Source organism: Cyclopterus lumpus, chromosome 21 (assembly GCF_009769545.1).
Source record: "Cyclopterus lumpus isolate fCycLum1 chromosome 21, fCycLum1.pri, whole genome shotgun sequence".
Classification (NCBI taxonomy): domain Eukaryota; kingdom Metazoa; phylum Chordata; class Actinopteri; order Perciformes; family Cyclopteridae; genus Cyclopterus; species Cyclopterus lumpus.
This window is the reverse complement of record NC_046986.1, coordinates 86,386-100,406: the sequence shown is the minus strand read 5'-3', so window position 1 is coordinate 100,406 and position 14,021 is coordinate 86,386. Positions and strand designations below refer to the sequence as shown.

At 43.1% G+C, this 14,021-nt stretch overlaps 2 protein-coding genes across 2 annotated transcripts; both read right to left on the bottom strand.

Annotated features, from left to right (window-relative positions):
* Positions 1-1,276: 1,276 nt before the first annotated feature.
* gja3 (gap junction protein, alpha 3) lies at positions 1,277-2,671 on the bottom strand. The gene has a single exon (XM_034561457.1). The coding sequence runs from the start codon at positions 2,669-2,671 to the stop codon at positions 1,277-1,279; it is 1,395 nt and encodes a 464-aa protein (XP_034417348.1).
* An 8,531-nt stretch (positions 2,672-11,202) lies between these two features.
* On the bottom strand, positions 11,203-14,021 carry cx30.3 (connexin 30.3). Its single transcript, XM_034562431.1, has 2 exons — positions 13,884-14,021; positions 11,203-12,137 (listed from the first exon to the last, which is right to left on the bottom strand). Exon 2 carries the CDS (start codon positions 12,115-12,117, stop codon positions 11,314-11,316), a length of 804 nt encoding a protein of 267 aa, XP_034418322.1. The 5' UTR covers positions 12,118-12,137; positions 13,884-14,021; the 3' UTR covers positions 11,203-11,313.

Genomic DNA, 14,021 nt, shown 5'->3' with positions numbered 1-14,021 from the left:
GTTAGATGTGGATTTAATGAATTACGGTTGAGTGTCTCCTGTGAATGAACCAAACAGCACAGAAACACAACAGAGACGATGAATTCAGTTCAAAGTTTGTCTTTTTCTAAAGCTCTCTAAGAATCTAGAGGAACACAACAAAACTAAAAAAAGCCGCCCAAAGTCGACTGCCCCTTTGTGGCACTTTGACACTCGCAACGTCTTGTTTTTGTTTAATCGTAGCAATCACAAACTGACAATTTATGAGTAAAATCAAATTTTAAAAAATAGCACTTTCCAGAATAAAACCAATGAAGAAGCACATGAAATGTGTGTGACGGTGAAAATCATGAAGGTCACTCTCAGTCTTTTGGTGTGATGGTTAAAACAAGGGGGGGGTTGTAAGTTTGAGGGCAAAAATATCTGCTAACAATCTAACAAAAAACAAACAGAAATAAAAAAATATGAGTTTAAATTCTAACCAATGAACAAGGAGAATATTGTTATTCTGCCATGTGTTTTGAAGGCAACATGTTTTGGTTTGTGCAGGAAGCAGGAAGTAGAGATGTTGACTGGAGGCTACAGCGTACGGAACTATTTTTCTGTGTTGTCAACAAACAGCATGGTGGGAAGGCTTTTAATCTCTTGTGTTATCGGCAAAGTAGCGCTCGTAGAGACCCAGGTGCATTCTGGGTCATCACAGAAATGACTTCCACTGGCAGTTTTGACCACTGTTTATTCTAAGGACTCTGGGAATTTCACATCAGTCCATTGCTATCCATTCCATCTCAATTGCAATCTTTCTATCTCTGCACGAAGTGCCGCAATGGATCATGGGTAAAAAAACTAACCAAAGCTTTGCCGTGCGAATTAGTCAGTGAATCGGTGAGTTGTAGGGCTGCACTTGCTGTAGTGGTACTAACAACAGGGATGCTTGTTAATGACATTTCCTTCCTGGACAGATTCAGGAAGTGCTGCAGAAAAAGACATTCAAGGTCAAAAGGACAAGCGCGTTTACTGGGGCTTGAACTGTGAATCCAGATACATCTTGATTAACCAATTGTCTGGCTACACATCGAATAACATAAAATAAGATAAGATAAAATAAAAAAACATATCCAATCATTGTTTTTTTTGACATTTCATTTGTAATATGTTGTCCTTATTTTCACATTAACCGAAACGTTTTTTGGGTTATTCTGCTTTCTCGTCTCTTGTCATCTTGCCTCTTATTACATTATTTTTTTTTCTGTGGAGTGTTTTGAGGAAGCGGGGTGTGTGGGGGGACTGAAAAGGTTTAGACAGCCAGGTCGCTCGGCCTGGCCCTGATGGTGCTGCTCTTGCTGGCCCGACTGAGCCGCCGAGGGTCCGTGATGACCGTTACCGGAGGCTCGTGCATCTCCACGGTGGTGGTGGTGGTGGTGGCGTTGCCTTCCTCCTGCCCGCTCTTCCCACCGCTCCAGCTGCCTGCTTTGGACGCGCTGCTGCTGCCGGAGGCGGCGGTGGCGGTTGAGTTGGTGTTACTGGTCGGAGGGAGCAGCGCCACATCGCCAGGCTGCTGCTTGTCAGTGCTGGTGTAGGAAGAGGAGGATGGAGAGGAGGGGGTGGCGGCCTTCATTTCCAGAGTCTGGTGCTCGGTGGCCAGGTTGGCCCAGTTCTGCTGCGTGGCCAGCCTGTGGTTGCTGCTGCTGATGTAGTAGAGGGCGGAGGAGGGGGAGGGCCGGCGGAGTGGCTCCTCTCGCTGGAGTTTGTCCACCTTGAACTCCGCCACCAACCCCGCGGGCGGCAGGAATGCCCCGCTGCCCGCCGTCACGTCCGTGTAGTGGGGAGGGTGGCTGAGGCCGGAGGGGGCAGTTCTGGAGGCTGAGGCCAAACACTCGGGCTGCGCAATGTTGACGGCGTGGTGCGGCGACTCGTGGGCGGGGGGGAACTCGTTCCTCATGCCCTGTTTAACTTTCTTCCAACCAAGGTGATAGATCTCTAACAAATTCAGCAAAAGAGACACGCAAGCCACCACAAGCATAAATATAATAAAAATTGTCTTTTCGGTGGGCCTCGATATGAAGCAGTCCACGGTGTTGGGGCAGGGCCAACGTGCGCACTTGTACAGGGGCCTCAGCTGGAAGCCGTAGAGGAGGTACTGGCCCAAAATGAATCCCACTTCAAACAGGGTCTTGAAAATTATGTTGAACACATAGGTACGCAGCAACGCACCCCTGATACGGATTTTGCCGTGCTCGTCCCTGATTGGCCGCTTCTCCTTCTTGCCGCCTCCTCCTCCTCCTCTTCCTCCTGCATCTCCACTATTTCTATAAAGGAGTTCTTTCTCCTCTCGGAACCTGTTGGCCTTGCGCATCTCCTCCTCCTTCTCTTTCCGCTTCTCCTCCATGCGGACGATGTGCAGCACGTGGCCCAGGTAGATGAGTGTCGGCGTGGACACGAAGATGATCTGCAGCACCCAGAAGCGGATGTGCGAGATGGGGAAGGCCTCGTCGTAGCAGACGTTCTCGCAGCCGGGCTGCTGCGTGTTACAGGTGAAGTCGGACTGCTCGTCGCCCCAGACCTCCTCGGCTGCCGCCCCCAGCACCAGGATCCTGAAGATGAAGAGGACCGTCAACCAGACTTTGCCGATGACCGTCGAGTGCTCCTGAGCGTTCTCCAGCAGCCGCCCCAGAAAGCTCCAGTCGCCCATGATTCAAGATTTCTAGCCTCTGGGGAAAGTACAGGCTGGAGGAGGAGGAGGAGGAGGAGGAGAAGAAGAAGAAGAAGAAGAAGAAGAAGAAGAAGAAGAAGAAGAAGAAGAAGAGAGAGGAAGTTAAAGAAACTCAAAGTTGGTTTGAATACACGAGGACACGGAGGTGACAACCGAACATGTTTCTCTTTTTTCTTCTTCATATGAAACAAAACTAAAAATGCAGCTGAACATTTCCTTTATAGAAAACGATCACGTAGGCGTCGGATAACGAAAATGGAAACACAGCATTGGCCTCAAACACAGGCGCTGGTTTACTGTAAAGGCCAACTGTTTGACTGAACCCTGGTTCACTCTCTCTGTCTCTCTCTCTCTCTCTCGCTCTCTGTGTGTCGGGCCTGTCTCTCTGTCTCTCCCTCTCCCTCTCTTTCTGTCTGTCTCTCTCTCTCTCTCCCTCTCCTTCTCTCTGTGTGTCGGACCTGTCTCTCTGTCTCTCCCTCTCCCTCTCTTTCTGGCTGTCTCTCTCTCTCTCTCTCCCTCTCCCTCTCTTTCTGTCTGTCTCTCTCTCTCTCTCTCCCTCTCCTTCTCTCACTGTGTCGGACCTGTCTCTCTGTCTCTCCCTCTCCCTCTCTTTCTGTCTCTCTCTCTCTCTCTCTCTCCCTCTCCTTCTCTCTGTGTGTCGTGCCTGTCTCTCTCTCTCCCTCTCCCTCTCTTTCTGGCTGTCTCTCTCTCTCTCTCTCTCTCCCTCTCCTTCTCTCTGTGTGTCGGGCCTGTCTCTCTGTCTCTCCCTCTCCCTCTCTTTCTGTCTGTCTCTCTCTCTCTCTCCCTCTCCTTCTCTCTGTGTGTCGGGCCTGTCTCTCTGTCTCTCCCTCTCCCTCTCTTTCTGGCTGTCTCTCTCTCTCTCTCCCTCTCCTTCTCTCTGTGTGTCGGGCCTGTCTCTCTGTCTCTCCCTCTCCCTCTCTTTCTGTCTGTCTCTCTCTCTCTCTCTCCCTCTCCTTCTCTCTGTGTGTCGGGCCTGTCTCTCTGTCTCTCCCTCTCCCTCTCTTTCTGGCTGTCTCTCTCTCTCTCTCTCCCTCTCCTTCTCTCTGTGTGTCGGACCTGTCTCTCTCTCTCTCCCTCTCCCTCTCTTTCTGGCTGTCTCTCTCTCTCTCTCACCTGCTCGCTCCACTGACCAGCATGTGCTGAGATCAACATTATAATGTTCGAAAACAGCATTTAGCAGAGATGGGGCTCTGGTGTGGCACACACACACACACAGACACACACACACACACACACACACACACTCACACACACACACACACACACACACACTCACACACACACACACACTCACACACACACACACACACACACACACACTCACACACACACACACACACACACACACACTCACACACACACACACTCACACACACACACACACACACGCACACACACACGCACGCACACACACACACACACACACACACTCACACACACACACACACACACACACACACACGCACACACACACACGCACGCACACACACACACACACACACACACACACACACACACACACACACTGTAACACGAAAGCACCGACGATCGAATCGAAAAGTTTAACTGCAGTCTAAGATAATAATATCAAAACAATGCGATCAAATTCAGATTTAGGAAATAAGCAGTTACATTTTTTTTCAAAAACTCAATTGGCAGTTTTCTTATTTGATTAATTGACAAAAGTCAGGAGCCCAAGTTGATGTCTTGTAACAATCTCAAATAAACGAAAAAAACAATTTCATAAATCTGAGAAAATGAGCGCGTCCTCACATTTTAAAAGTAGAAATCGGAGCATGATTATCAATTAATCTTCTGCTAACGTCACAGATTTAACACAAAGTCTGCACCTGCTTATTAGAAAACAAGCTTTTTATATTTACAGACAGATCTTGTTTTAAGAACAAAGAATTATGAAAACACAGACATAGAGATGGGTAATTCTGTGTTCTTAAAACAACAAAGTCATCACACCAAGCAGCGGAGACACTTACTAAAATATTCTTGTATTAAAGGTAATAAATCCATCGACTAGGGTTCACAATATATATGACACCTGGAAGAGAAAACAAACACACCTTTAGTCAACAAACTTAATCAAAATAAACACATTCACAGTTCTGTGCGTGTTTTGAGCAAAAATAAACTCTTAATATGATTATTGGTAACAAGTAGTGTAATAAGTTGACGTGGAGTCATCCTGTGAGCTCATTACGTCCCATCGTTGTGCGTTTGGCAGCTTTTTGAGGTATTTGTGTAACAGACGGTTCAGAGACAAAGCCGCATGCTGACAATACAGATGGTGCCAGCGTCCCTCTGAGCTCCTGTCAGGCTGATGTTGTTTCTTCTTGTTTAGTAAACTGAAGCAGATCTTAATTAACCATTACATTATGTTGTTTCTTCTTGTTTAGTAAACTGAAGCAGATCTTAATTAACCATTACATTATGTTGTTTCTTCTTATTTAGTAAACTGAAGCAGATCTTAATTAACCATTACATTATGTTGTTTCTTCTTATTTAGTAAACTGAAGCAGATCTTAATTAACCATTACATTATGTTGTTTCTTCTTGTTTAGTAAACTGAAGCAGATCTTAATTAACCATTACATTATGTTGTTTCTTCTTATTTAGTAAACTGAAGCAGATCTTAATTAACCATTACATTATGTTGTTTCTTCTTATTTAGTAAACTGAAGCAGATCTTAATTAACCATTACATTATGTTGTTTCTTCTTATTTAGTAAACTGAAGCAGATCTTAATTAACCATTACATTATGTTGTTTCTTCTTATTTAGTAAACTGAAGCAGATCTTAATTAACCATTACATTATGTTGTTTCTTCTTATTTAGTAAACTGAAGCAGATCTTAATTAACCATTACATTATGTTGTTTCTTCTTGTTTAGTAAACTGAAGCAGATCTTAATTAACCATTACATTATGTTGTTTCTTCTTATTTAGTAAACTGAAGCAGATCTTAATTAACCATTACATTATGTTGTTTCTTCTTATTTAGTAAACTGAAGCAGATCTTAATTAACCATTACATTATGTTGTTTCTTCTTGTTTAGTAAACTGAAGCAGATCTTAATTAACCATTACATTATGTTGTTTCTTCTTATTTAGTAAACTGAAGCAGATCTTAATTAACCATTACATTATGTTGTTTCTTCTTGTTTAGTAAACTGAAGCAGATCTTAATTAACCATTACATTCTTCAGTTACTTTACTCATTCATATGGAGACACGACAGGCGAATAGACTCAAAACTATATTTAACTGGAAGATATCACCATGAAACTTCCCCAGTTGATTTCTTTGTAAGTTTGTAAGTTTTCTGAAATGTTGCAGAATGCAGTATCTTGTTAAATATGATCTAATTTCCATACATGTTCAGAACATAAATCTATACATTGGATAAAGCCAGGTTCAAAATGATTAAGTTTAATGTTGTTGATGTATTAGAATCAACGTTTTTTAATGAGATTCATAATATTTCTTTGTGTCACTCCATAAATCAGAAAATATTGTCAACAGACTTTAAAAATATCTATGTTCTCCATGTTTTTATTAATAAATGTAGTATAAATGAGGCTCTGAATGCTGTGTGAACAACCCCCTCTGCATGAAGCTTCATAATATATTCATGAATGAACAACGTGTACAGTTTGGTGGATGTAAGAGCTGCTGAAGTGGAGATTTCTGGATCAGAGTCTGAGAACATCATAACATGACCTCATAGATATCACCATGAAACTTCACCACTTCATCACTGACATTCAGAGGAGTTATTGTATTACAAGTTTATGAAATGTTATGTTTTTATGTAATGGTAACTTTAGTGAATTTAGGAGAAATCTACAGACAAAAGTATAAAATAAAGGTTCGTTTTTTTCCAGTAGTGTGAAAGAAAACGGTATGGAAGCAAAATAGAGTAAAATCTTTAAATGGAGCGGTGCATGAAATGAAGATAATCCTGTTTGAACACCTTCAGACCGGAGATGTCATACCTTCAGACCGGAGATGTCATACCTTCAGACCGGAGAAGTCATACCTTTAGACAGGAGATGTCATACCTTTAGACAGGAGATGTCATACCTTTAGACCGGAGATGTCATACCTTCAGACAGGAGATGTCATACCTTCAGACCGGAGATGTCATACCTTTAGACCGGAGATGTCATACCTTCAGACAGGAGATGTCATACCTTCAGACCGGAGAAGTCATACCTTTAGACAGGAGATGTCATACCTTTAGACAGGAGATGTCATACCTTCAGACCGGAGATGTCATACCTTTAGACCGGAGATGTCATACCTTTAGACAGGAGATGTCATACCTTTAGACCGGAGATGTCATACCTTTAGACCGGAGATATCATGCCTTTAGACAGGAGATGTCATACCTTTAGACCGGAGATGTCATACCTTTAGACAGGAGATGTCATACCTTTAGACAGGAGATGTCATACCTTTAGACCGGAGATGTCATACCTTCAGACCGGAGAAGTCATACCTTTAGACAGGAGATGTCATACCTTTAGACAGGAGATGTCATACCTTTAGACCGGAGATGTCATACCTTTAGACAGGAGATGTCATACCTTTAGACAGGAGATGTCATACCTTTAGACCGGAGATGTCATACCTTTAGACCGGAGATGTCATACCTTTAGACCGGAGATGTCATACCTTTAGACAGGAGATGTCATGCCTTTAGACCGGAGATGTCATACCTTTAGACCGGAGATGTCATACCTTTAGACCGGAGATGTCATGCCTTTAGACAGGAGATGTCATACCTTTAGACCGGAGATGTCATACCTTTAGACAGGAGATGTCATACCTTTAGACCGGAGATGTCATGCCTTTAGACCGGAGATGTCATACCTTTAGACCGGAGATGTCATGCCTTTAGACCGGAGATGTCATACCTTTAGACAGGAGATAATTAAACACGAACAGCAAATCCATCCGCCGTCTCGGGGCCCGGCATTGTGCGGCTGCAGCGACCCTCCCTGCGGCTCCCTGGTCCCGAACCGGCCGCTTTTGGGGTTAAACCTATAAATAAATGCTGCCTCTCAAACTCATTAATGCTCCAACGTCTCCGCCTGTGCGTCACTTTTCGTCCCGCAGCCCGTGAACTTGTGCAAAGTAATTAAAAAAAGAAATAAAAGTTCCTCCTTCGGTTGCGGGTTAGTTGTTGGAGGCGGAGATGGGGCTCGGTGCAACGGAGCTGCCTCCGGGTTCCGGCCATGTCTGGACTCTCACATTGTGTGAACGTGCATGAGTGAACCCACATAGTCATCAGCCTGTCCGGTGTCACACCACGCCCCATGTCGAACCTACACAATACCAATAAAGAAGAAGAAGAAAACCTCTACGATATGTGCGCAAAAATAGTAATAAAATATAAACGTTTGCGCAATTTGTCCAAAAACATGACCAACAATAATAATATCACACGAAAACCTCCATGAACCATGAAATGATCTTCAATTCAACAATTTAAAAGTTACTAATATCATTTATTTATGTATTTGTTAAGAGCAGAAGCACCATTAAATGTTCGTAATACATTTGGGATTAAACCTTTAGACACACGGTTCAGAAAACGTTACTTTCCTGCTGATTAAAAGAAAGAAAAGACTAAATGTGCATAATATTCTCATATTTTAGGGCATCACTCCAGAAAATAATATATAAAAGGAAAACGTGAAATAGACTTAATGTACACAAACTATTTTTTTATTTATTCCAATGATCAAAGTGCAAATGTGTGTTTTTTTAATGTACAAAACCCAATTACAAAGATGTTAATGTCTTCATCGGTTCATTAAGTTGGAGCAGATATAGAAACACGTTAAAATCTCACAAGAGGTCAAAGGTCACAGCAGAGCAGAACCATTCTGTGACGATGCAACGTCACACCTCCGTCATAAATATATGACTCTTACGTTAGAATCTTTATTTAAATATTTTAAACAACACAGATGTGACTAATTCAACTCGAGCTATTCCTGGAGGGAGGACAGAGCCCCCCCCCCTAAGTGGTGATTAGTGTGGGGGCTAAAATAAGGCTCGTGCTGAAAGCTGATACAGCAGCTGGTGACGTCAGGGACCGCTTCTGGATTCGGAGCCTTGACTTTATTTTAATATTGGGTTTATCGGCCAATGATAATACTAATATTCATAATATAATAATACTACTACTAATATAAAATACAATATAAAGATATTATAATAATACAAATAATAATCATAATAATAATGAGGAGTACAGGGTTTCCAGTCAAGCATCTGGACTAATGTTTCGTTTTTGTGGGCTCTTTTTTTTGAAGACTTAGTCATTTGTTCTGTCACACATGCTTTAAAAAAGCTTACTGTGCAGCACATCGTTTCTGCTATCAACACATTGCATCTGGTCCTCGTGCTTAAAGCTTATTATAGAAATTATAACGCAACCGTGATTGTGCATATCAGATCAAATAAACTGAGGGAAGTCTCGAGCACTCGCTGACTGCAGAACAAAAACATCTTTGTCCAGTCCAGACATTCATATTTGTTCATATTATTTTATCAAATGACATGCAAGTGTGAAAATATGCAAAACATTGTCATTTGACTCACATGCAGAACCTTGTGATCAAGTAAAAGACACTCGGATCTCATTGAACAGCATCAAAACGGTGACATCTCTGTGTGGTGTGGCACAGTGACTTCATCGCCTTATATTAAAGTCTTTATCAGCATAAGGTCATGTTGTGCAACACACTTCTTTGTAATTATAAACCCACCAAAGTAAAAGCATTATTTATAGAAAACATCTTCAACTATGAATTTTCCAAACTTCTCGCTACAATCACTTGATTCAATACAGCAGGATCATAAAAACATCAATTATTGTAAAAACACATATTTTAAATGTCACTTCTTGTAAACTAGACACTAGAAAAAATATTCATAAAGTCATTTTTCTTCTTAATTAAAATTTCTGCTTCAATTTTCCTGACTTCATGTGTGCTCCTTCCTCCTCTTCATCACCAGATAAATCCTTCAGGCCTCTGAGGAAGGCGCGTGTGCTCCCCGAGGTTCCATGTGGAACCACCAGGTGTCAGTGTCGACTCATTCTTCTGCGGACTGAACAATAAATTAAACGACGTTTCTGGTAACGTGGATGATTCACAGGTGCAGACATATTGGTAGAAATCGTTCATGTATTCGACCTGAAACAGGTTCTTTAAAGTAACACTCACTGAAGGAGGAGATTGTTTATCTGAACGTCTCTGGTGGTCATTTCATTTACCACGGCCTCAAAAATCGGCTTCAAAGCAAGCCGACCGTCGCCGTCTGATGCCGACACGCCTTCAGCGCACTGAGCTGTCAATCAACTACAACTAAACCCATCACAAAGTATTAAGAGCGAAAACTACACAGGACTTTCACCCAGGAGACGGTAGTTCGTGTCCCGTATTAGAGTTCCGTACTTGTTACGTTGTTTACGTACTTATTGAAGCTCAGCCGTGATGTTATTCTCCTAAACCTAACAAAGTGGTTTTGTTGATTACATGTAATTAATTTATTAATTAATTAGTTAGAATTATACAACCGTACGCTGGGATATCAAGTGCTTCAGAAAACAATGTAAAATAATATTATAATAGTATTAAAATAATTACGGTTTTAAAGTTGTGTTTTTTTAAATTTCATTCGGGCGCCCGATGTATGTATGCATGTATGCATGCATGCATGGAAGTATGGTTGCATGCATGTATGTATGTATGCATACATACATGCATGTGTATCTATGTATGTATCTATGGTTGTATGCATGCATGGATGGATGGATGCATGCACGCATGTATGGATGTATGGATGTATCTATGTATGGATGGATGGATGGATGCATGGATGTATGGATGTATGGATGTATCTATGTATGTATGTATGTATGTATGTATGGATGGATGCATGTATGGATGGATGAATGGATGGATGGATGGATGTATTGATGTATCTATGTATGGATGGATGGATGGATGCATGTATGTATGGATGTATCTATGTATGTATGTATGTATGGATGGATGGATGCATGTATGTATGGATGTATCTATGTATGTATGGATGTATGTATGTATGGATGGATGGATGCATGTATGTATGGATGTATTGATGTATCTATGTATGTATGTATGGATGGATGGATGCATGTATGTATGGATGTATTGATGTATCTATGTATGTATGGATGGATGGATGGATGCATGTATGTATGGATGTATTGATGTATCTATGTATGTATGGATGGATGGATGGATGCATGTATGTATGGATGTATGTATCTATGTATCTATGTATGTATGTATGGATGGATGGATGGATGGATGGCGCCCTTACTCTCCGCCTACACCCCCTATGCCTTCGGCCGGCTCTGTCAACTTCCCATGAGGCATCTCTTAAACCAAACAAAACCAACTTGGACTTGATTAAAGGTTCTGGAGGATGTTTTCATTTAGAGCCTGATTACTAAACACACAGTGTGGCTATGACATGGGGGGAGGGGTTACCGCCCCCCCTCCACCACGGATGCCTGTCCTTCAACACATCTTGGTGGTCGAGTGCGAGTCAGTGGTCAGCAGCAGCTCGTTCTTCACGTTCTGTAGATGGCTGTTGTCCAGCAGCGCGCTGTCCGAGTGGGTGTACGGGTGTTTCCTCTTGTTCGACCTGGCCGAGCACCTCAGCATTGCCTTGACGACGAGGTAGCCCAGCTCGGCCACGTTCAGCACCATGCAGATGGTGGACGACGACACCATGAAGATGGTGAAGATGGTCTTCTCCGTGGGCCGGGAGATGAAGCAATCCACCTTGTTTGGGCAGGGCCACTGCTCGCACTTCACCAGCCGTGGCATCTGGAAGCCGCCGTAGACGAAGTAGAGCGCGTACATGAAGCCGCCCTCAAAGATGAGGCGGAAGAAGAGGCTGCAGGTGTAGGTCCACCACAGCGAGCCTGTGATGGGCAGGCGCCTCTTCTTCAGCGTCTCCAGGTCGCTAACCGTCGTCTTCTCAGTGCCGTTGGAGGCCAGCATGGTCCTCTTGTCCCCACGATTCCTGTAGGCGACGTGCATGGCCACCAGCAGGGCCGGCGTGGACACGAAGATCAGCTGCAGGCACCACAGGCGGATGTGCGACACAGGGAAGAAGTGGTCGTAGCAGACGTTTTTGCAGCCGGGCTGCTGCGTGTTGCAGGTGAAGTCCGATTGCTCGTCCCCCCAGACGCTCTCAGCGGCCAGAACCAGGATGGTGATGCGGAAGATGAAGAGGACGGACAGCCAGATCTTTCCGAGACTGGTGGAGTGTTTGTTGACACCGCCCAGCTGAGCGTAGAGTGCCCCCCAAGTCATGGTGGCGATGTCAGGAGGACCTGTAGAGGGAAGGAAGAAATTCACAGTTGATGAAGCATATTTGATACTTTGATCCTCACAAGCTGTTCATGTGGTATTGATTCTTTTAAAAATATATCATAATAACATTTTAATAATAATAATAATAACTACGAAGAGCAACAAAGAGACACAAAATAATTACAAAGAGCAACAAAGAGACACAAAATAACTAACAAGAACAACAGAGACACAAAACAACTACGAAGAGACACAAAATAACTATGAAGAGCAACAAAGAGACACAAAATAAATACAAAGAGCAACAAAGAGACACAAAATAACTACGAAGAGCAAAAAAGAGACACAAAATAATTAACAAGAGCAACAAAGAGACACAAAATAACTACGAAGAGACACAAAGAGACACACACAAAATGAACACAGAAATACCACCACCTAATGACTACAGAGGTGTGTCTCAACTAAAAGAAGAGACACACAACAGTCTAAACAACAATAACATGTGTGGTTCCTGCTCTTGTGTACAGGTGGTGGGGCCTTTGACATGTCTGAGCCCAGTTGTCTCACAAACCATCAACGATCACCAGCGTAATAATTTATCAACAGGATCATATGGAATTAAAATAAGTGAAAATGTATAAAGCCTATGAGACCAGAGTCTTATTCTGAGCAGCCAGACATCATACAAACAACATGGAAAAGTTGTTATTTGTCATTCTATAAAAGCACTTTTCAAACCAGAAATGAATCTTCTAAAATTATTTTAAACGTGTTTGACTCAATATCACCACAACATTATCATCCACTTATCCGGGGTCGGGTCGCGGTGGCAGCAGGTTCAGCAGGCCGACCCAGGCTTCCCTCTCACCCGCAGCACTTTCCAGCTCATTCTGGGGGATCCCGAGGCGTTCCAAGGCCAGCCGGGAGATATAATCCCTCCAGCGTGTCCTCGGTCTTCCCCGGGGCCTCCTACCAGTTGGACGTGCCCGGAAAACCTCTAATGGGAGGCGTCCAGGAGGCATCCTGACTAGATGAACCACCTCAGCTGACTCCTTTGGACACCAAGGAGCAGCGACTCGACTCCGAGCTCCCCCCTGATGTCCGAGCTCCTTACCCTATCTCTAAGGCTGAGCCCGGCCACCCTACGGAGGAAGCTCATTTCGGACGCTTGTATCCCAGATCTCGTTCTTTCGGTCACGACCCAGAGTTCGTGACCATAGGTGAGGGTTGGAACGTAGACCGACCAGTAAATGGAGAGCTTTGCCTTCCGGCTCAGCTCCTCTTCACCAAGACGGACCGGTACAGCGCCTGTTTTACTGCTGCAGCCGCACCGATCCGCCTGTCGACCTCCCGCTCCACCTTACCCTCACTCGTGAACAAGACCCCGAGATACTTGAACTCCTTCGCTTGGGGTAGGCAGTTTGCCCCCCAAATGTTTGCCTACAAATCACCTTGAGCATGTATTCTACTTTACTTCTCCTCCACTACATGGTTTGTACTTCAGTCATTTATTCAAAGAGATAAATAAAGATGACATCATCTGCATTCCTGCTATTGTTCATAAGAATATTGGTATTTACTTTAAAGGTTAGGAACATTTTTATGTAGTCAAAGACTGTTTGGGCTTTTTTTAATTTAAAGTGTATTTACCTTAAATGCGTGTTTAATATACATATACATGCTGAATATAAATACAGTCATTATAATTAACAATATTCTAAGTAGCCTTTACACATTTAAACATTATAACACTAATAACTCACCTGTTTCTGTGGAGGTTATATATCTATAAAATAAAAATTAGGCACGAAGAGAAAAATAATTTATCCTTAATTTTTTGAAAAAATAAATAGTCACAGAAACGAGAAGTCTTGAGACGCGGTTCGTCTCGCGCTGCGTCT

Coding starts and splice junctions, on each gene's coding strand:
- cx30.3 (XM_034562431.1), bottom strand. CDS start 12,117: ATGACTTGGGGGGCACTCTACGCTCAGCTGGGCGGTGTCAACAAACAC.
- gja3 (XM_034561457.1), bottom strand. CDS start 2,671: ATGGGCGACTGGAGCTTTCTGGGGCGGCTGCTGGAGAACGCTCAGGAG.